This window comes from Branchiostoma lanceolatum, chromosome 4 (assembly GCF_035083965.1).
Source record: "Branchiostoma lanceolatum isolate klBraLanc5 chromosome 4, klBraLanc5.hap2, whole genome shotgun sequence".
Taxonomy (NCBI): domain Eukaryota; kingdom Metazoa; phylum Chordata; class Leptocardii; order Amphioxiformes; family Branchiostomatidae; genus Branchiostoma; species Branchiostoma lanceolatum.
Window position 1 is genome coordinate 936,052 of NC_089725.1, and position 22,093 is coordinate 958,144.

Below are 22,093 nucleotides of genomic sequence, written 5' to 3' on the forward strand. Positions count from 1 at the left end.
GAAAATCTAGCAGTGTTGGTGTAGATGGTTTCACCATCAGTGGCCAATAGTATCATGGAAATTTATGTAAATCAGCAATCTGTTCATTCCACTACTTATTGTAGAACTAAGAGATATTATTCAATCGCATACAAAATTGTTACACAACTTTACAAGTGAACTTGTAACTTAATGTAAGTTACATCAGATCTTTTGTATACTATACCACATTACACAGTAAGTGGCTGTATCATGAAAGCACACTTCATACGAGACATTTTGGGATACACTAGTATCTAATATTTTTTTATCATCAAGCTATTTTAGCCTGAATCTGGGATGTTTCTATCTAAAGTGAGCAATTTTGTAATCTAAATATGTGTGATGTCATATCACATTCCAAGTTCTTGTTTCAAAGCCTGTTTTATTTACCGACAATACACAATTTGGTCATCGGGTTTTTCAAATTTCTATCACAACTGTGCCGCTTTAATTCCAGCTTTTTCAAAAGCACTTGTTTGTTCTTTGAATGTCTGGACTGCACAGCACACAATAATATCTCCATTTGCAGTACAACATTTGAATCTTTATTTGTGATGACATAAATCTGCAACACAGATTCTAAATGCTTGTTAGAGAGCAACTATAGTAAAGGAATGCTAGGTATACACATACAAGCATTGTGGCACATATTAGCATTACTGTGCATAAGGCTACACAAATTTAATTTCTTGGTTAACGGATTAATTTTTATTTTTAATTTTAGCAAAAAAAACTCATGAAAACTGAAGGCCGGGGTGAAAACTTGCACCTGACCCTGTTCACTCCCTGAAACTGTGTGCACCAAAGTAAAAACTTTCCTCTGAGATTCTGTTTTCATGTTGTTTTTCCAATCTAGTTTTCAATTCTTCCAAATGACGTCAGCGTGGCGTAACAGTTAGAGCGTTGAACTCAGAATCAATAGGTCCCGGGATCCCGAGTTCGATACTCACCATGCCCTGACGTTGTGCCCTTGGGAAAGGCACTTTACACTACCTTCCCGGACAATGGAGTGACGCCCACCGAGCCTATTCGGATAATCTGTCATACTGTGTGCCAAAAAACACACTGCGGATTTGGTTGCCGATGTGGCAACATCTAGCACATTTGCCACTGAGAACCGTTTTTTTTTTCCAATCTAGCATTTCTTTGGTTACATTTTTTTATTCCGTTAACCAAGAAAATAAATTGGTGTGGCCTAAGCTTGAAGTACTAGTAATAAAATGTGGCTTTCTACAGTCTAGTCAAGGGAGTCCATCATATATCAGCAATACTTTAGTATGGTGATGCAGGAAGCAAGGTATAGACCCTCAGGCATGGTTCCCACATGGCTGAGTGACTGGCTATCTGGATCAAAGCACATGACATCTGCACTTTCTTCATCTGATTCAGTTGTTTTATCAATCCCTCCGTAGATATAAACCTTCCCCCCAAACACAGTCATTCCAGACCCTAAGCAGGTTCGAATATCAGACTTACTCCAGCGACCACCATCTTCGCCAGGTGTGAAACGGAAAATACGTGAACGTAGCTCTGTATAGATGCAGCCATTGAGGACTGCGGTCGTAAAGTGCCCATCGGCTTTAGGCATGTCCTTCATCAACTGCCACTGTGAATCACCTGGGCTGAAGCGGTACACGGTGGTTGTTGATTTTTCTTTGTCATGATGATCAAACCCACCCATGACATATATGCTGCTGTCCAACACTGCAACTCCATGACCGCACCTTGGCTGTGGAAGAGGAACACCTTCAGTCCACTTGTTCTGCCTCCGGTCATAGACTTCAACAGACGTTACTAGTGACCGTGTGTATCTGCCTACACCACCAATTGCATACACTTTACCATACAACACTGCTAGACTGTGACAGTACCGCTGAGTCTTAAGCTGAGCAAGGCTGGACCAGGAGTCCAGTTCTGACTGGTACAGCCACACATCGTCATCAATGGACATGACAATGTCACTTGTGCCCAGAACAGCGACAGCCACCACAAGACATGGACTGTCTAAGTCCTCTGTCGGTCTGGTTATATCAATCCAACTTGACCTTGTTGGCTCTGCAGAGTATGTCATTCTGATGGAGTCTACAGTATGTACATCATCTTCATTCCTTCCTCTTTTGAACCCTCCTATGACCACTACTGCCTCCCTCAGACCGCTGGCACGCCGAGGACGGGTGCGAGGTGACTGGACCTCTCCTGGAAAGTGCTGGCATCTGCGAGCTTCTGTCATGATACCCTGACAAGACTTGCGTACGGTCTCGTTGCTCTCTACATTCTCAAAGAAATAATGCTTGTCCATGAAAGGGAACCTGACCAGTTCTATCAGCTCTTTCATGGACCTCTTTCTCTTCCTGGTGTCGTGGTTGATCCATTTCATCACTGCTGTGTACACGACTTTTTCTGTAGTATTGAGGTCGTCAGATGAGATAAGTGTGATGAGCTGGTCTTTTGTCAAAGAAAGGAACTCAGGTGTTTTGCTGACTGTTGCAAACTCCTTCAAGGCACACAATCTCGCTTTCGACTCCAGATCTGGGCAGGACAGCATGTTGCCTATGTGCAGCATCTGTAGACAGTCTTTGGCACTCAGATTGTTGGATATGAAAGCTGCACAAGCATCACGCACAGGTAGGATCTGGAAAAAGTTGGCCCCTTCTAGCAGTTTCACAGCATTGTCTTCTGTGATGGCGACTTTTGACGTGTACGCGTAGTCAACAAGAAGCTGCAAGGTACCGGAGCTGACTTCATGTATGGTGACTTTGTGCTCTTTGCTCTCACGATGCTCATTACAGAACATTGCACGAAAGTATTCACTGCAGGCAGCCATAATGTTTCGATGGCATGGGATCTCCTGTCCAGAAACACAAAGGACAACATCTGTCAGTAGGTTGTCAGATCGCAGTTCCTGTAAGCCCTGCAAGAGGGAGCCCGCATGTGGACTGTGGCAGAAGTCGAATGATGCCTGTGATCTCTGTGCCTCTGCCATCGTACTTCAATCCTGCAAAACAACAGGAATAATTGATCAGTTACATTTCAAGACAGAACCTGTTGGTGGCTTTTATACTTCAAATGTGGGTAGGTGTGATAGTGAGTGAGTGTGATTTTGAGGTCCCAGAGGTACTGCACTCGTCTAGCAGATTGTAGCAGAAAATTTACATTATTTTATTCACATCTATTTTATGAGTATTAGGCATCAAGCATGATTGCTTATGTAGAGCCTTCTACTCAATAACATAAATATAACACTAGTAAAGACACAATACATTAATACATAATACATAGATACAAAGTGGATAAAAGAAATCTATCAACTACAAGAATATACCTGTACAGTGAATGAAAGTGTGAACTATATGGAAGATGTAACAGTTTTGTAGATGTGAAAGTGACATGGACCCTCGTAGCAGTAAAGAACATAACGTACTGTCATTGAGTAGCTGTAGGTCTACTATATTGGAATGAGATGTTAACAGAGTACTTCTTTGGCTAGCATAAAGTTTAAAGTGTAGAACTGACCGAAGGTAGTGTTCAGTTGTTTCACTATGATAACCGCATGTGCATGTAGGATGATTTATACAGTGGTGTTGAAAGAGATGGTGGTTTAATTGACTGAAGTTTAGACGGAGCCTTGTGTACTGCAGAGTGTCTATGGCCATGAGAGAAATGGGAGGAATGCAGAAGATTATCAATGTAATCCATATTTTGTATTTATCACTAAGCTCTAGGCTAACTAGTGTTAATTCAGCCGGAAGTCTGTAGTACCGGTAGTTGGAAAAAAACTGCATGAAAACTGCAGGGAAAAAATCCTTATTGACAGGTTGTAGCCAGAACTGACAATTTCTGAAATTGAATTGTGAAGGGTTATTCTCACAGTATTCTTGTACTATCATTACATTAAGTGACTCAATCCTGTCGCATTGTTGTGAATGGGTGATAGATATAAACTATGAGGTCACTCTTTATGAAACTCAAAGAATATGACATACTTTACAGCACCCTGTGTTTTCTGAAATGTTGATGAACAAATTAAGTCATTGCACGGAGGTTCTATAATCAATGTTTAAACAAACCTCCTTGGCTATTCCGAGAAAGCTTTGTGGAAAAGGCTGGGCTGCCCAGCCTAGGCTACCCTATCAGGCTTCCCTTTCTGGGCTCCCAGGGTACGCATGGAGGTTTGGCCTGTAATAGAATTTCCTAGAGGAAAACTGTGTCAACGGCAATACCAACAACACAAACAACACTATACATTGTAAAAAACACATTCACACATGCACACACACACAGAAATACAGAAACCCATATATGCATGCACACTCAAAATTTTCAGTGTGAGACATCTGTTTTGAATTTGATATTGTGGCAAACAAAGGTCCTGCCATTGTACCCCTCCCCTTCAATCTTAGCATTTCCAGTACATTCTATTGTATACTTGGAATTTGTTTCTAATGACTCAGTATTGGCTTTTCTTTCAGCACCATGCCTACTAGCCGTGGCAACTGTTGCAGGGCTTACTTTTACACATGTACTTGCTGTCTTGTATATAGCCCGTACTACAGAACGTCGGTGGCCTGATCTCTGGGGGTCGCCGAACTTCTTACAGTCTAAGCTAAAAATGTGGAGTCAAATTTGCATCATAAAACTTCTCTGCTAGCCGTACCCCCACTGTTTTGTGATCGGTCCCCACTTTAACAGCTCTGTTCAGAACCCAGTGCCATCTTTCATCTGGGTCATCTACGTCATCATATAAACATCTGGTCTCGTTCTCAGTGTAGCTCCAATGGTTAGTGGGTGCAGGATCATACAACTCTGGGCACGAGAGGAGATCTCATACCCCGGATGAAACAAGGCGGTGGGTTCTGAGCAGGGGTATTATACTGGGGACCGATCGCAAAACAGTGGCGGTACGGCTAGGAAAGAGGGTTTAGGATGCAAATTTGACTCTGCATTTTTAGATTAGGCTGTTAGAAGTTCGGGGACCCCCAGAGATCAGGCCACCGGCGGTCCGTCACGGCGATGTGCGCGTATGCTTGACGTTGGCCGATGCAGGGTGCCACGACTGTTGTACGGGCTATATACAAGCCCTGCAAAAGTCGCCACGGCTACACCATGCCCTGGCCTGGTATACAGCCCAGCCTTTTCCGCGAACCCATTGTGGGAATAGATGAAACCATTGATTAAACCAATGGGGGGGGGGCGCTGTTCGCAATTTTCAACTTGCTGGGAGATGTAGCTAAGCTAGAGACGCAGAAACTATCTCGCCGGCATATTTTTAGAACCTGGCCGCAATATGTTGAAAATTGCGAACCATCGCTCCGCTCCCCCTAAAAATTAAACGCAGGCGCTGCAGTCCTAGAAGGTCTGCATAGTAGGCTTCTATTTCTACTTCTATACGTTACTCAACAAAACCCCGCGAGGGGCATAGCGTTGAGGATAAAGTGGCAGGGTCACGCTCAGCTGCAGCGGTGGTGGTGAAAATCCGAAGAAAAATAAACTAAATCGACGCAACAATACCGTATTTCTTCTAATAAAGGACGCACTTTTTTGACATTTCAACCTTCAAGATGAGGCTTCAGGTCAAAGCCAAAGTCGGGGTGCGCACTTTATTTAGGTTTTCTCTCGAGAAAAGTCGCGACGTAAGTCAGGAAGTCACCGATTATTACCCCAGCAGGCTAGCCCCGTCACTTAGCTGACACGCAACGATAATTTATGCATGTTCTGTTCTTATTCATGTTCTTATGTTTACAAGATAACGATGCTACATCATACGTATATTTTTGAAAAGGTATTCTAGATATACAAATAATTGATATAGCGATATTAAATATCAAATTATGAGACACCAAATAACGCTGGGTGTTTTCAACCGCGCGACTATTTCAGTGTGTCGGGCCGGCCAATTAATTTCGTACCCCACGCCGCTTGTACTAAGCCGCTTGCGACGTCAATAATTTCCTAACCACCCACACGGCTGCAAATATGGGCACATCGTGCGTATCTGTAGATATTATTTATCAAAAACGTAATAGCTAGAATCTGAAATGTTCCAGAGTTCGCTTCAGCGGGAGTTTTGTTTTTGTTTTGACGGATAAAACGCGAAAACCCACGCCGCTTTCGGCAGACTTCCGGGTTCATTGATCGCTAAAATTACGCAAAAGCCACCATCAATCGGCAAATAAATGTATGCTTTCCCGAAAACATCTTTTGGTTTTGCATTTTCTTCACCATAATGTTGCTATGTAGTCGATAAAACCGCGTTTTTATTGCGTTTTCATGTGTAACATTTCAGACAAAGAAAAAACTTAGACCGCGATTCTGCTGCCCCATGATGCACTTCGTCTGCAATATTCCCGCCTTCAGCTGCAGCAGCAACCAATCAGAGACGCGTAATGCGATCATGTGATGAGGATTACGTAACACGCGAAATGCATCTTGGGGCAGCAGGATTTGAACAATATGGCGGCGGGCGATCGGGGAAATGAAATGATTTGTCAATGCAACGCTGTATTTTGCGGCATAAATGCCGAGAGACGATCTTTTATTTTATCTCAAAATGCGTTTTACACGTTTGTCTTTGACTAGCCCGGTAGAAATCAAGCGGATCGTCGTCTGGTCCTTCAATATCAAGGGAGTTTGTCAGATATCCTGGCGCGAGGTTCTCAGCGTGACGTTTAAACTTCAAAACTTTTTACTCAAAATTTGAGCGGAGTAGAGGGTTAAGTGTTGACCCCAAATAATGGTAATGTTTTCCCGAAAATTCCTTGAAAATGGAACGATTAAGAAAGACACCAGGACTTCATAGCGTGCCGAATACCGGGGCGTGGTCACATCTTGGAGACACGCGCCGAGCGACCGGCGGCAGATCGGGGGTGCGCACTTTATTAAGGTTTTTCTGTGAAGTATCTCAGCTGGCGTGATTGGGGTTGCGGTGAAGCCCAAATCGGGGGTGCGCACTTTATTTGGGGTGCGTCCTTTATTAGAAGAAATACGGGTAACTATATAAATAAGTGAGTATTAAACAAACGGTGCTATATACATGTGGCTACAGTGGGTGTTGTCCCGACACACTCTATATGACTAAATGTTGGTACTGGGCAGGCCAAGGGACTTGGCCAACCCAGATTTGAAACTGGCTACCGATGTTGAATTGATGAGGTGTTGGGGTAGGTTGTTCCAGTCAATTACCGTTCTGGGGAAGTAGCTGCCGCGATGAGTTTCTGTTTTGCATGGAAGTGTAATGAATCGCTGTGAGTGACCTCTGGTGCTGTTGGTGTTGAAAGTGAGTATGTGTGCGGTGGGTATTGCAATCAGATTGTGGACTGCCTTGTACATAAGAGTGAGGCGGGCAATGTGTCTGCGTTGTTGCAGAGTGGCCCATCCTAGGGAGTGTTGTAGTGAGGTGTTACTGGCAGTGTAGTTGTACCTCTGTAAAAAAAAACTAGTCCCGGACTAGTCCGGGACTAGTCCCGGACTAGTCCGGATTTTATTAGCCAGGACTAGTCTCGACCTCGGACCTATGGTGTTCCGGGACCTCCCAGGACTAGTCAGGACTACTTGGACTAGTCCAGGACTAGTCCGGGACTACTTGGACTGGTCAAAATTGGTGGTTCAGGGACTAGTCCAGGACCGGTCCCGGCCGTGACCGGTCCGAGCGGACCGGCTGGGACGGGCCGGGACCTGCCCTCGGGGACTGGGCGTGACCGATTGGGACCGGTCCTGGCGGCTCAGCGCGCCGGGTTGGGACCGGTCCTGGCGCTCAGCGCGCCGGGTTGGGACCGGTCCTTGCGGACTAGTCACGCCGTGTTGGGACCGGTCCTAGACGGCTGGGACTAGTCCAAGCCCCAGGACTGGCGGTTGTCATGGAAACTAGACGGTGTTTTTATTCACAAGAAGCCGGTCTGGACGTCTGGCTTGCCTAGGCGGGTCGGAAGACTTGGTCGGCCCTGCCGAAGCTGCAGAAAGAGTAATCTCAGGTCTCTGTGCCAGGGACCCACGTGAAAACAATGAAGGCGTTGCCGGAACTATAGCACAATGTGATCTGTAACCGACGCGAAGTGCAGTTTCTACCACACGTTACAACATTAACAACAATCTACTCGCAGAAAAGTGCGCACGGCAATAAAAAGTCAAGCATTAAAAGGTGTAGATATTTACTTTATCCAAGGAGGTTACCTCCTTGCTTTATCAGAATATGCTTCGAAACGACGGAAGCTGCATGTTTTGGGCTCTTTTTTAAACTTTAAATTAAAGTCTTTTTATCAATTATTACTTCTAGCTTCGTTCCAAACTGTAGGATCAGTAAAATGCCAAGTAAGGCGTTGTGCAAGAGTATATAAACTACGTCGGCTTTGCGTACCACGCGCCACGTGCAAGACCCAATGAGGGAGTGTGCCGCTTTGTTTCGCACCGCTGAGATCCCTTGTTTACGAGCTTGCTCGGGGCGGCGCTTCTTTTGCGGGCTTTCTATGCAAATGACCTGACATGACGTCACTAGCTCCAATTTCCCTCCCAGCAGTGTCATTATGTTTAGCCATAAGTATGGCTCAACATATTGTTTTCTCTCATGTTTCTTCTCCTGTCAAATCTTCAAATCGATTCATCTCTGTCATTTTTTGACCAAATGACCTGAAATTTGGTACAGAGGTAATGTAGGCAAAAACCAATGTACGTTCTTTTCCTTTTTTTGATATTGACCTTGAAAGTGATTTTATTGAGGTTTTTAGGCTATTTTTAGCATATCTTGGCCTCCTGCGCCCTTGTATTTCAACCGAATGACCTGAAATTTGCTGTATATGTGGCTTGAACAAATATTTAAAGGACTACATTCCCATTTTTGGCATACATATATTCAAAACGATTTATTTTGGGCTTTCTTGACAATATTTGCCACTTCTGTCACTTTCAATACTACATATGACCTACAGGTCATTGACCCCGAGTGCCTTGCACCTGGCCAAGCTTGAAGTTTGCTTACGAGGAGGAAAGACCGGACATAAACATTTAACGTGATTATCGGGAAAACACCATGTTCCCTTAAACTCAGTGGTTAAATTGCAGTTTAGGAAATTTTATAACAGAAAACAAGTTAAATCAATGATTTTGTGAATGTTTATTCTAGCATTAGTTATTCCAGATATTTTCAAACTCCAAATTCTTCAACACAACACGGGAGATCGTTTCTCCTCAGACTGGCGCGACACTCCTGTCAAAATTGATTGATGATCTCTCTCTGCCGCCGACTTCATACATGATCAAAGGCGGGTGGTAGGCGGTGCCTTCCTACATGTCCTACGTACGGGCGTATGGATCGTAGAATTCGGCAAAAAAGGAATGATTAGGCCAGTAGAGTCAGTCCCCGGTAAGGTCAATGATTCGCCCCTTTGCGCTAGCTTGTAACGTTAAATGAATGTACCCTCTGGTGGCCAAACTTCACTGACAAACTTTCTCCCTATTATCATCATGAGCTTGCGTTAGTCTGGTACTAGTGACTATTATGTGCCGGGAATGTTTATCTATCGCACGCCTTGGAAGGAAGTTCAACCATGCTAAATGGTCGGCCGTTGCGAAAATTTGGAATCCCATGCTGTTGATTTTTGTGATTGAATCTGTAAGAAAATATATTTTCATGTCGTTCATGTTTTTGGGACGGACGCCGGGACGGGGTGAATTTTTTCTATCATTTTCGTCCCGTTAGTAATGCAAATCGAATCGTGTTGCACAAGAGGCAAAACACTAAAAACGTGGGTCTTGTGGAGTGTTTTGGAGCGGGAAAATGCCGGATATTAGCGGTGCCGAACAGTGTACATCGTCGCGCGCGGGTGACGCTCCGTCAAAACAAATCCGCTGGTGGTCTAGCGCGGCCACCGAAAATAGGCAGAAACACACAGGAGGACTTAGCACCTTCGTTTATGAGGGCAATTGTGAAAATTTTTGTTACAAATTGTTCGAACATTGAAACATTTGGATAGATGGTTTGAAACTGTTCTAAATAAAGAGATTTTTGTGTAGTTACGTTCGAAATGTTTCCAACGTATGTGAAATGAGTTCAAACATGTTATAAGTTTCAATTCTAATTGTTTGAACACTTTAGAACTGTTGTGACTTAGACATTCTTTTAATCAAAATAGTTCAAACATATTACAAATATTATATTACAACCCTCTCGGTGACTTTGAATTGACCCAAATATGTTGTTTTTGGTCATTTCCTTCGTCTCCTGTCAAATCTTCATATGTATACTATGGAAAACTTCATTCTTCCCTGGGGCTGATCTTTTTTAATTCAATTTTGAACTGGGTTGATTATGCGCAAGAGTGTAATTTTCAGCGGATATTTTTCGACTGGTTTACATGGAAATGGCACGGAATATCCCATTCTTGCAAGGGGAGGATTCTTTAATTATTTCTTTCAATTTTGAGCTGGAATGATTATGAAAAAGTCCATTCTTTAGCAGAAGTGTTAATCAATTAGTGGATATGGTTGTGGACTGGTCCATATTGTGTTGAGGTGCTACTGGAAGACTCAGTTTTGGACTGGGGTGATTCATTTTTTTAGTGCAAGTATTTTAGAATGGTCCATTGTTATTTGGGGAGAGTCCATTTTTTGCATGGCGAGGAGTATGGCTAAACATGCTGTATTTGCTCGCAAATGTTGCCTTTCTAGTCCTGTTTTGTTTCACCAGGTTCGGCTCGCAAGCTAGCGAGCAAAGGTATAAATCTCCTGCTGGTGGAGAGAACGGTCGTTAGTTAAAGTGGTCACTTTGATCAGTGGGACGATCTCCATTTTCTGGTGATAGGACCAGGGCCTGTGCTAGCGCGAGTCGGCGGCAAGAGCGGCGCATGTCGAGGAACGAACGTACGGAACACGTTTTGTCATGCATGTGGGTCCAAGTCTGAACAACGTGACGGATGGTTTAGGGCTGTTTATATCTATTCTACATAATCATTTTAAGTATTTTACTATGACAAAATATTTTATTTCTTGGTTTGGTAATGTTGCTTTTGAGAAACAAAAACTTTGGACCGACGAACATTGGTATCATCATATGTTCAGATCAGAGACGCCGCTTTAGACTTCCGGCGCCATTGCCCTAGCAACAGCGGTCCAAAACTTTGACTGACATCGGCATATGCTGAGTGCACGTGAGCACAGTGCGATGGAAATGACGCAGTGTTCACAGACCGCTGGACACACCCCTTCCCAAGATCATAGGAGGAACTCCGAAGAAGGATATCGCATTACCTGTTGTGTTCGCTGGAGTGCCAGGAACCAGTAGCCGAGCTTGGGGAGCGGACGAAAGCTACAAAGTCTGGTCAGGCTAGTAACGTTGGGTAACCTAAATTCGGGATTTTTCCGATAATGGTTGACTGAAATCAATCTAGCAGAGCAATAAAACATCCTTTTTTTCTATTATTCTGTCAGTATCATGTCCTATCTTTGCACTAATCATATATATGGTAGATTTTGTCTCTAGTCGTGCTGACACCATAATATTTCAACTTAAAACTACCGTCCGCCGCACGCAGAATGACAGTGCTGTCGGACAGGGGGGGCACATTAATTCGGGAGAGAAGATTCGTCTTGAATATCTTACCGCTAATCACATTTTATACAGCAGCTATTCTTTCCATCCTTGGCTTGAGGAGAGTGCTATGGATATAGACGTGTCCAAGTAAAAAAAATACACGAAAAAACGGCCGTACCGCACATATCAGGCCAGTTCGGGAACAAGCCGTGTGTTGAGTCGGTAGAACTTCACTCAAAGTCGGCCCATCGTCATCATCGGGCAACGTGTAACGTTACATTATTCATGGGAAGTTAGCTGGATGCCGTAGCAATGGTAATACTACTATGTCCATGTGTTCCTTGTTGTGTTAGGAGCAAACTTTGAGGAAAATATCTTCCTCAGTCCACTATCACACGCAGCATTTAGACAAAAAAGTGTTCCTCACAAACCTTTGTCGTCTGCTTGACAACAGGATTCTGGTTAACAATATGGCGGCGGGAAAATACACGTGCCATAGGTTGTAGCAACAGAGAGGAGTTTTGATGATTAATCACACTTAGAATCCAGTTGTAGGTTAGCAAAAGAGATTGTAATAAGTTGTCTTGTAAATAATTGTGTTTAGCAGGAAGCGGATGTGACATTTTTCTTATAAACCAGCCGACAACCATGTTGTGTACTTCTCCCACGAAGCCCTCAGACTGTTCCAATAAGGGACGGAGAGTTTTTGACCTCGTCGCCTTATAATCCATGCTTATCGAAGCTTTTCAGACAGTGTTCTGAATACGTAAGTCTGTCAGGTTTGCATTTCTAGCGGTATTACTGATGTTGCATCTAGCACATATCCCTAAATACCCCGTTTTCGAAAAATCCCGACTTTAAGTACCCCACGAATTTAGGTTACCCAACGTTACAATGTACCGGTATAGTATACCGGGAAGGATCTAGCGAAAGCTGAAGGTTGTAAAGGAACAGGGGCAGTTTTTTACCGCCTGGTTAAATACTACTAAGTCCGTTACCAATTAAAGGGGGGAAACTGTAGTAAGATATGCTCCCTGGTATCCACACAGAGTGTAAAATTAGAGAGCTGGAATTTTTATTTATTTTTGGTTTAGTTGGCAGAGAAGGAGCGCAACCGTTTTCGTTCCCTGAATGGTTTTACTTGCCGCAAGTAAAATGCATAGAATGAAGTCATTTACATTTCGGGCCAATGAAAATTTATTTCTGTTCCTCCCCTGTAGGGAGAGTGAGTTTTTCCAACTTGTCCAACTATATTTCTTTGTCAAGTTGCTAGTAGAAGATGAAGTACCTGTACATTTTACTGTAGAATGCCATATGAATCATATGATAGCGATGGAAGCATTCTTTTCGATAATGTGTGATGTAATTTCCCCCACTCCAGATACTTCAGCAGTAAAGAGAAACTAATATTCCTTACAGCCTTCGATAAACCAACTCGGATAATCATACAGCATCCTACATTTATACAATTACCAAGAAGCGAGAGGAAGCTGAGAGTAATATATAGAGTATACTAAGTATAAATTACTTTCAGCTTCTTATCGCTTCTTGTTAATTGTATAAATGTAGGAGCCCTATGATTAGCTAGACATAATCATAATTGTGCATTTATACGTAAATGGTTGTTAACATGTGGCCTGTGCTAATACTATAGCTGGGATGGTCTTAGCCTCCGTTACAGGCCTTCCCACTAGCGTTTTACTAGCGGTTTTTTTCTTCAATTTTTTTTTTGGGGGGGGGGCGTATCTGCTTGAGCCCCCGTATCTGCTTGGCCATTGGGTCCCGTACCTCCCGATCCCAAGCAGATACGGGGCTCAAGCAGATATACAGATACGCCCCCCCCCCCACACACACAAAATTGAACAAAAATCGCCAGTAAAACGCTAGTGGGAAGTAGTAAGTGGGAAGGCCTGCAACGGAGGCTAGGGTGGTCTACATTAATCATTTGTGTCAATATACAGACGAAAATCTATCGCATACTTTCATATGCATTATCTCCCCCACACAGAGAAACACATACATTCTTATTCTTACATTTGAACGTTGATATCGTTGAAATCGAGGATATTTAATCATAATGTGAAATATCCTTGATGATAGAGAGAACCGCCTCGAACCAATCAAAGCCACTTCACACCTATGTCACAGTGTCCGCACTTAAAAGTCGTTGCGGATGGCGCCTTTGTGTGTATCACTATTTAGGATGTTCACATGTGCTGTAGAAATCCTTATGTCCTAACCCTCCGCGGGTCGCTGGTAGAATAGTAGAAATTGGCCAAATAGAGCCAACTGTATGGAGGGAGTCGGCTATAGGGTCAAATATTGCGAATGTTACCCTCCATTGCCAAAGTCCCCCGGCAAATGTTCTCCCTGTAGCCGGTTAGTCTACAAGAAAATACTGGCGTGTTTTTGGTTTCGACGATTACATCAAGGAGGTTAAAAATAGAAAGATCTACCTTGAGCCCTGCTGCAAACGCTGCAAATGTCTAAATCTAAGAAATCTTGTTTGCATACAAACTAACAAGGAGGTCATCACTTCAAGTCTTGTGAGAACATACGCCGGCCCACGCAAGTACCGTGACCTCGTCTAGGCCTATAGCGCCTCTAACGCTAGTCTCCAAGTCCAAGCAGGCCCAATGGATTGCAAAGACCGTATCCAACTGGAAGAAGGAGCTTGTATAGCAATCCAAGTCTAACGCGTCTTTCGGAGGAGCTAAGGCGGCTATTCTTTAACTTTGGTAATACAAAAATATACTTTGGCAGCTAACAGATTTCCTGTCTACATTAGTCAATGCTACTTTTTTAAAACAGAAAGTACGTTCGCATGTACGTGCATTCAAACATAGTAGAGATACGCAGCACAGGACTCCAAAACAAAGATTGAGGCCTGAGTGTCTGCAATTCCTTCGCTACCTTCCTTGCGAAATGACATTTTGCATGTTTTGCAACTAAGGACATGTTTATTTGATTGTATGGGTGGCATCCACGCGCGTATCAATTTTCGTCCATTTCCACACAAAAAATCGTAAAAAACAGCTGCCTAATACCAAATAATGAAATATAGATCTGTGCTATGAATTGCCTAAAAAAATATATGGGAAACGGATAGTAATTAGCCTCTACCAGGCTCCGCAGATCGCTAATGTCATTATCGTAAGTCAATTCCAAAGTCAGTGTGAAAGATAAAATGAAGAATCTATCATTCGGTTTACATAGTTACGTATTCATTGATTTGTTCAACATTCCTGACCACTCAGATCTGGATTTCGTATAGTCTGTATAATACCCAAAGTGCCAAACTCATCTGTCCGGGTCTATAATGGGCCCCCTGTGGACTGACAGGTTACGGGCGGCTGAATCAGGCTAGAGTTCACAATGAAGGCAACCTTGTTTGCCAAACTTTTTTTACTAGAACGCTCGCATCGCTTTTGGGCTTCCAGAGGGTGCCATCCATATATTATATGTATATATGATATAATCAAATCAACATGACCTAACGTATTCAGCAAATTAAGGAGAAATACGAACTAATTTTGTCGCTGTACATGTTTCGAATCCTGAAAACAAGTATTTGATGAGATCTTACAGCTCAGAAGTACCTGAGTATAATACTATAGCTAGTGAGGTTATGGTTTAATAAATCCCTATGCATCAATTTAGGACGTTGGTTAGATTATTCCTCTAATTTGTAATCAGGTGGTACTGATAGAAGATGCACTTGATTATATAACTCGACGGTCTCGGCGGTCTTGAGCTGACGTGCTGAGATTTCTGGGGAAAATGACAATAGTGTATGTCTTACAAGCGTCCTGTTTTCCCCGACGGCTCTATCAAACATCTGCTTGGAGATCAGGAGACGGACTTTTATCCTCCCCCAGTGTGGCTCTGGTCCTGACACCAGACTCCCCGGACTGCCCGGAGTGCCGATAGCAGAAACATGCCCCATTGTTTGTTTCAACCACCCATTAAATAACAGCTTTCATTAACATTTTGTATCAGATTATAAACTTTATCGTAAGGAAATAATTACTTTTTTACTTTAATCAAAGACTCTACTCAACTTTACATATAAGTTATAGCCCCGCCAGGCATGGATCCTTGGGTGTACTAATGATCTTTCATCCGTTTTTGTTTTCAGACTCTGCTGGTGGTCTGCATTCCAATCCAAGGCAGATCCAAGGATAATGTCCTTGGCAGATCACACCAAATTGTGATGTTATCGACACAGAACTGCGGGACTTTTACTCAGAGAGTGAAACTCGATTCCATCGTGACAGATATTCTCTAGTACTCTTCGATTGATGTGTACCGTTATAATTTGGTTATTATGTTTATCAACATTGCGAAATCAAGTCACTCGAAATTCAAAGTTACAATTTATGTAAGGCTACCCCAAAAACCAGTCATAACCAGTCATAAACCTATCCCCGCGGCCCCCCGCCGTACGTTACAAAAATTCAAACACCAACCGTGGTTCTCTGTTTAGCAAAATTATCCTTTTTGAAGGGTCGCCCGAATTTCTGTCGAGTATTTTCTTGAAAACTGATGACCACCCATTTCCCCGCCAACACGCACAAACACTCAATTATAAACACTCAAATAAAGCCACAGTCACGTTTAGACAACCAAAAGATTATTAGTTTAAACATGTATAAATATAGGATTTACATGATTCCATGATCTTGGCAGGACGGGGTGCTAATGTTAAACCCTTGCCTAACCTTGGCTCATTTTCTACCCCTACATATATATTATCCTACACTAGTACAGTAATTCTCTTTTTCTGGATTCGGCAAGATCACCTTGTCATCATGTGTTGAATAATAATTCTCTAACAGAACATGACATCATCCATACAAGAGTAGAAACTTACCAGCGTGGGAAACCTGAGTGCATCTTCCGTAACCTTCGTCTTGTAGCAAGTATGTCACCTTTTTCTTGTCTTCCTGAGTTCCAAAATTATAATGAAGACAAAATGGACAATCTTCGAATAGTGAACTGAAGTCCCTTGATCAGATTTGTAACTCACGGTCCAAGTTTGTCGCCATAAGTGTCCAACATTCCATGTCGTCTCGACAGTAATCCTCTGGTGCATCGACGACCTTCTTTTATCAGAAATACATGAAGTAGATGAAAATGCGACTAACTTACAACACAATGTACAAACATCGCATACTGACTGACCCAAGATGACCGTTAAAAACGCCGCCATTTCTATTATGTCGTTGTGAACATGCGCAGTTGGTTCTTTATCCAAATGGCTTCCTGCTGTGACCATTCGCCCCTCGACCCGAAGTTATCACAGCTTGCTTCATGCTAGGATCCGGGAGAGGAAACCCCAGTGGTGTCATAAAACACCCTGGAGTTTACAAAATTCTTTTCAAAACTCTTTTCGTTTGAGAGGGCGACATTTTGGAAACTGTGACTACTGTGGTAAAATCAAGGAGGTTAAAATGGAATTTGAAGGACCTTTCAACCTCTTTGGTATACAGTTTGTCTCATAATGTATGATTTATATTATCGGCTTCGACGGTAGGATTTATCTTGACCGTTGTGCAGGGAGGTTAACCTCCTTGAGTTGTGTCAGCGCAAGTAGGTCACTATTGTTGATCATTGCTTTCTTACCATGTTGACTAACGTTGTAAAGATTTCAGTACGCAGCAATGTTGTTGTTGTTTTGCAGATTTTATACCGATTCTCAACACGAATTGTTTTTGTTTTTCGAAGGGGTCAAATACGGAAATATTCAGGAAGCGCGAAAAACATCGCAACACCAGATATTTCTTCCAAAATATTAACACGCCTCTACCAGGCCCCGCGGATGGCTGGGAAAATAGTAGAAATTGGCCACATAGAGTGAATAGTATGCTAAGGGAGTCGGCTACGGAGAGAGTGTCAAATCTGCGAATGAAACCCTCGATGGACAAACTCCCCTGGGAAATATTACCCCTATAGCCGGCGTTAGACTGTCGGGACGCTCTGGTCGTGAGGTACTACATTAATCGTTTTAGTGGTGGAAAGACGATCTTGTTGCGAGCAGATCAAAGGCGCCGGGGACATGGCAACCGTCGAGCCCATAGCAACGGTCTTCAGAGACGGGGCCTCAAGTAAATACGGCCGCCCAGCCAAAGAATCTGGCCCGATAAGTTTAAAATCGCCGGTGGGAGAAGCCTGCAACGGAGGCTAGCCTGTAGTCCTGTAACACGCATCGCGCGGATGACGTTTGCATAGATCAATATTTAACCTCCTTTGCGTAGATTAAGGAGGTCGAAATAGATATTCCATTCTTCCAACTTTGGAAAGCCATAGTCAAGTTGGAAATTTGCCCACATTTACTTGCGCTTGGTTCCATGAGGCCGGTCGGAATAATTCATTAATTTAAGCAGGTCGCCAAGCTTCTGCCTGAGCAAAAAAAATTAATAACTCGGTGTTCACAACATTTTTTTTATAATAATAATAATAATAATAATAATAATAATAATATCAGGTGTATTTGCAGCCAGTGCCACAGGCAGGTACCCAATGTGTAGGGTAATGAGGCTGTTTAACGTGTTCGAGGCACCTCCTCGAGCACGGGACCCCCGTTTTACGTCCCTCCCGGAAGACGATTTCGTGGAAAGCTTCGTGAGGCTACAGCAATCCGGACGTCCTTGGTTGGTCCCCCATCCAAGCACTGTCCGGACCGCGCGTTGCTTAACTTCCGAGATCGAGGGATCGGGTATCCAACGCGCCACGCGGCCGTAGCTTTACCTTTACGATTGAATTGCGGCGTCGTTCATGAGTCGCCGTGTTATTGAAATGTCCTGACATATGACATATGAATGAATATTATCATTCTGATTTCAGTACCATCTGATTGACATATGAATGACCTTTGACCCGGCTTACCGCTAGCATGCAGCGACGCGGGGCGGGTGATAACCGGCCGATCTCGGCCGTCTTTCGTGTTTTACGGACGGAGTTCAGATTACAGCCACGCGGGGATTTGCCCCCACGAGTTGGTAAACAATTATAGCTTTATCGAGGGGGAGGTGTAACTCGTAGGTGTGAAGTGCGCAGCCTGATCGGCGCGAGAGGCAAATATTCAAACGGCGACATTTCCCAAGCCCAATTTCGCGGTCGCCGGATGATAAACCGGCATTTGTAGTTTTCCAGGTTCACAATGTGCCAAGTTGAGAATGACATTGTTCGCAATTCGTGACGTATTCTACAGTTTTGTTATGATGATTTCCACAAATAAATCGCGTGTATTTGTAGCAGACCGCTGACCGGTGACGAGGAGGGTTGAAAGGGGGGGGGGGGGGGGGCGAAAGAAATCGCGGTCACAACTTTCTTTGATAGCCCCTCGAGTCTTCGACCGTAACATCTGCTTGGAAATACGATGCACCCGATGTACGGGAGGGGGCGCTGCGCTACGGATCCCTGGCAATGCGTGTTAAAACTTAGCCGGACTAGTTCCAGAGGGGAATGTGGTGGTCCTGGTGGTCCCCGGAACCCGCGGACCACCAGGACCACTTAATGGCCCGGTCCCCGGGGTCACCTCGGACCTGCTGGCCAGACGTCCGTCAGGTCGGGACTAGTCCCAACTGTCTGGGACCTGCTAGGACCTGCTGGGACCCCAAGGACTAGTCCCGGACTAGTCCGCAGGACGTTCTTTTTTACAGAGGTAATTACCTGTGACAAAACGTGCAGCTTTCCTCTGTACAGATTCTATCTTAGTGGCTAGCGTGTTGGACTGAGCATTGTGTAGTGTATGTGGATCCCAGACTGAGGAAGCATATTCAAGTTTAGGGCGGACTAATGATGTATAAGCCTTCTCTCTTACCTCTTTACTTGCCCCCCTTATATTTCTCCTCACGAACCCCAGGGTTCTGTTGGCCTTGGTTGTGATATCATTGATGTGTGCCTTCCACTTGAGGTTGTGAGTGAGAATGACACCTAGGTAGGGATGTTCGTTGTTGTGGCTTAGGGGTTCATTGAACATTGTGTACAGGAAATTTGGTGAGCTTCTGGGCTTGTGGATGTGTAGAATAGAGCATTTTTTCACATTGAATTTCAACTGCCAAGTGCTTGACCATTTGCAAAGTTGGTCTAGGTCGCCTTGGAGTATGTATTGGTCTTGGTCAGATAGTATGGAGCGGTAAATCAAACAATCATCTGCGAAGAGCCTCAGCTGTGATGTTATATCCTTGTTGATGTCGTTAATGTAGATAAGAAATAACAGGGGCCCCAGGACAGTACCCTGCGGGACTCCTGACTTGACCTTGACGGGGTTGGATTTTTCTCCGTCCACCACTACTTGTTGGTACCGGTCCAGCAGCCAGTTCTTTACCCAGGCCAGGGTTTCCCCTCTTATACCGTAGTACTGTAATTTATGAATAAGTCTGTTATGTGGTACACTGTCAAATGCTTTTGAAAAATCGAGTATAGCCATGTCAATTTGATATCCCAGGTCGAACCATGAGGTTAAGTCATACAAGGTCGTTATCAGTTGTGACTCACAAGAGTGCTTGGCCCTGAAGCCGTGTTGAGTGGGTAGTAGAATGTGATGGTTTTCTAAGTGTTTCATAGTGGCCGAAAATAAGATGTGTTCTAACAGTTTACAGCAAACGCAGGTGAGTGAGACAGGTCGGTAGTTAGATGGGGCACTCCTATCCCCCTTTTTGAATATGGGGTTGATAAAGGCGCTCCTCCAATCCGCCGGAACCTGTCCACTCTCCAGTGACTGGTTGAAAATAATGTGTAAAATGGGACTGATTTCTGACGCGTAGTCCCTAAGGATCCTACAGGGCACCAGGTCAGGGCCGGAGGCCTTAGCAGGGTTGATACCTTGCAGGAGTTTTTGTACACCTGCTAGTGTAACCTCTACTGGGGGCATGTCCGGGTAGGGACTAGTTCCCAGTTCTGGTACGGTGGTGAGGTCCTCAACTGTGAAGACAGAATCGTACTGCCTGCTGAGGATTTCAGCCTTCCCCTGTCCATCCACGACTAGTTCGCCGTGGTCCGACAGGGGGGCCACCCCAGAGGCAGTCTGCTTCCTACTCTTCACGTATTGCCAAAACTTTGCTACAACTCTTTGGTCTGCGAGCTCAGCTCAGTGACAAAAATTCAGCCAGAATTTCGGTTCAAACACGCTATAACCTTATGAATTATAACAATACATACAGTAGTTTCCCTACCAACCCTGAAGAATATCTTGAAAACTTTACCTGCCCTACTTTGATCAGGAAACGGGCTTCAAAGTTTCAAACGCTCGCACAGTTTGGTCTGCAGACGCCACTCCTGGATGAAAGGGCGGGAAACTTCCATGAAGTTCAAAGGTCATTTCTGGGACAGTCGAAAATATGAGGGGGGTATTTTCTATATCATGAAACCTAGAAATTACAAGGAAGTTCTATTAAAGGTATCCTCCTTCTTGGATAGAATTAGAATGCTCATCAATATCTTATGGCATTTTTCTCAGTAACAGTGTGCCTATATAATGTTCTTGCCAATAAGGACATTATATAGGCCTTGATTCAACCTAACGTGGCACCGTATTGATAAAGGCCACAGCAAGTAAATGCCATGGATGAAATTAGCACGCATCAACTCAATTGATTTTCGCCCCTAAGGCCATGTTGATTCGATTATGGATGACCTCAAGTGGGAACCCCAAAACAGATGCGAGCGTGCGAATAAAGAAAAGTTTGGCAAAAAAAGTTGCCTTCATTATGAAATCTGAGTAATCAGATGACTATTAAAGCACACCCGGTATGGTACACCGAAAAATACTAGTAGTTCATTTTTGTTCACATTTTCTTTGACTATGGAATTGATTTTGGCGTTCTACGACATAAGCATCCGTTTTCCTTTTTTTTCTTTAATTTACAGCATGCATTTTCTCATTTTGCTTCTGCTTTGTACGATACACAGTATGGTCAAAAAGAATGTCGGACAACTCGGCACCAGGACAACTCGGCACCAGGACAACTCGGCACCAGGCAGGACAACTCGGCACCAGGCAGGACAACTCGGCACTAGGACAATTCGTCACCTTAATCTTTTTTTTACACAGAATGAATGTCGAACAATTCGGCATACTATGCAATATAACCATATATACGCCTTTACAATTATTAGTTTTAGTTTTTTCTTTATTTTAGATCAAAAAGTGTATATTTAGGTCTCCTGTGCCCTGAAATTACAACCAAATGGCTGGAAATTTGTCACAAGGATGCCAAGGACATATACCGACAGAAATGATTGAGCACTTTTGGCATACATTGCTTCAAAATGTTTGATTCTAGGGTTTGGGGCGATATTTAGACCGAAAATATACATTTCACTGAACTGGTGCCGAGTTGTCCTGGTGCCGAGTTGTCCTGGTGCCGAGTTGTCCTGGTGCCGAGTTGTCTTGGTGCCGAGTTGTCCTGATACCGGTCAAAAACAGTTCTTTTTCTTTTAAACGGACGAACACAAACAAACAAACAAGCAAGCAAAATTGATGCGGGCGTGGATGTCATGCATATATCAATATAACATGCCCTTTATACGCGAACACGACCGTATACC

The 22,093-nt window shown here is 43.7% G+C and overlaps 1 protein-coding gene across 1 annotated transcript; it reads right to left on the minus strand.

Annotated features, from left to right (window-relative positions):
- Positions 1-383: 383 nt before the first annotated feature.
- Positions 384-20,878, minus strand: LOC136432182 (kelch-like protein 24). The gene is made up of 2 exons (XM_066423225.1): positions 20,749-20,878; positions 384-3,016 (listed from the first exon to the last, which is right to left on the minus strand). The coding sequence occupies exon 2, from the start codon at positions 3,002-3,004 to the stop codon at positions 1,283-1,285; it is 1,722 nt and encodes a 573-aa protein (XP_066279322.1). The 5' UTR covers positions 3,005-3,016; positions 20,749-20,878; the 3' UTR covers positions 384-1,282.
- Between the last annotated feature and the right edge of the window lie 1,215 nt (positions 20,879-22,093).

What these genes read in the sequence shown, in the direction of transcription:
- LOC136432182 (XM_066423225.1), bottom strand. Translation starts at nt 3,004, where the DNA reads ATGGCAGAGGCACAGAGATCACAGGCATCATTCGACTTCTGCCACAGT.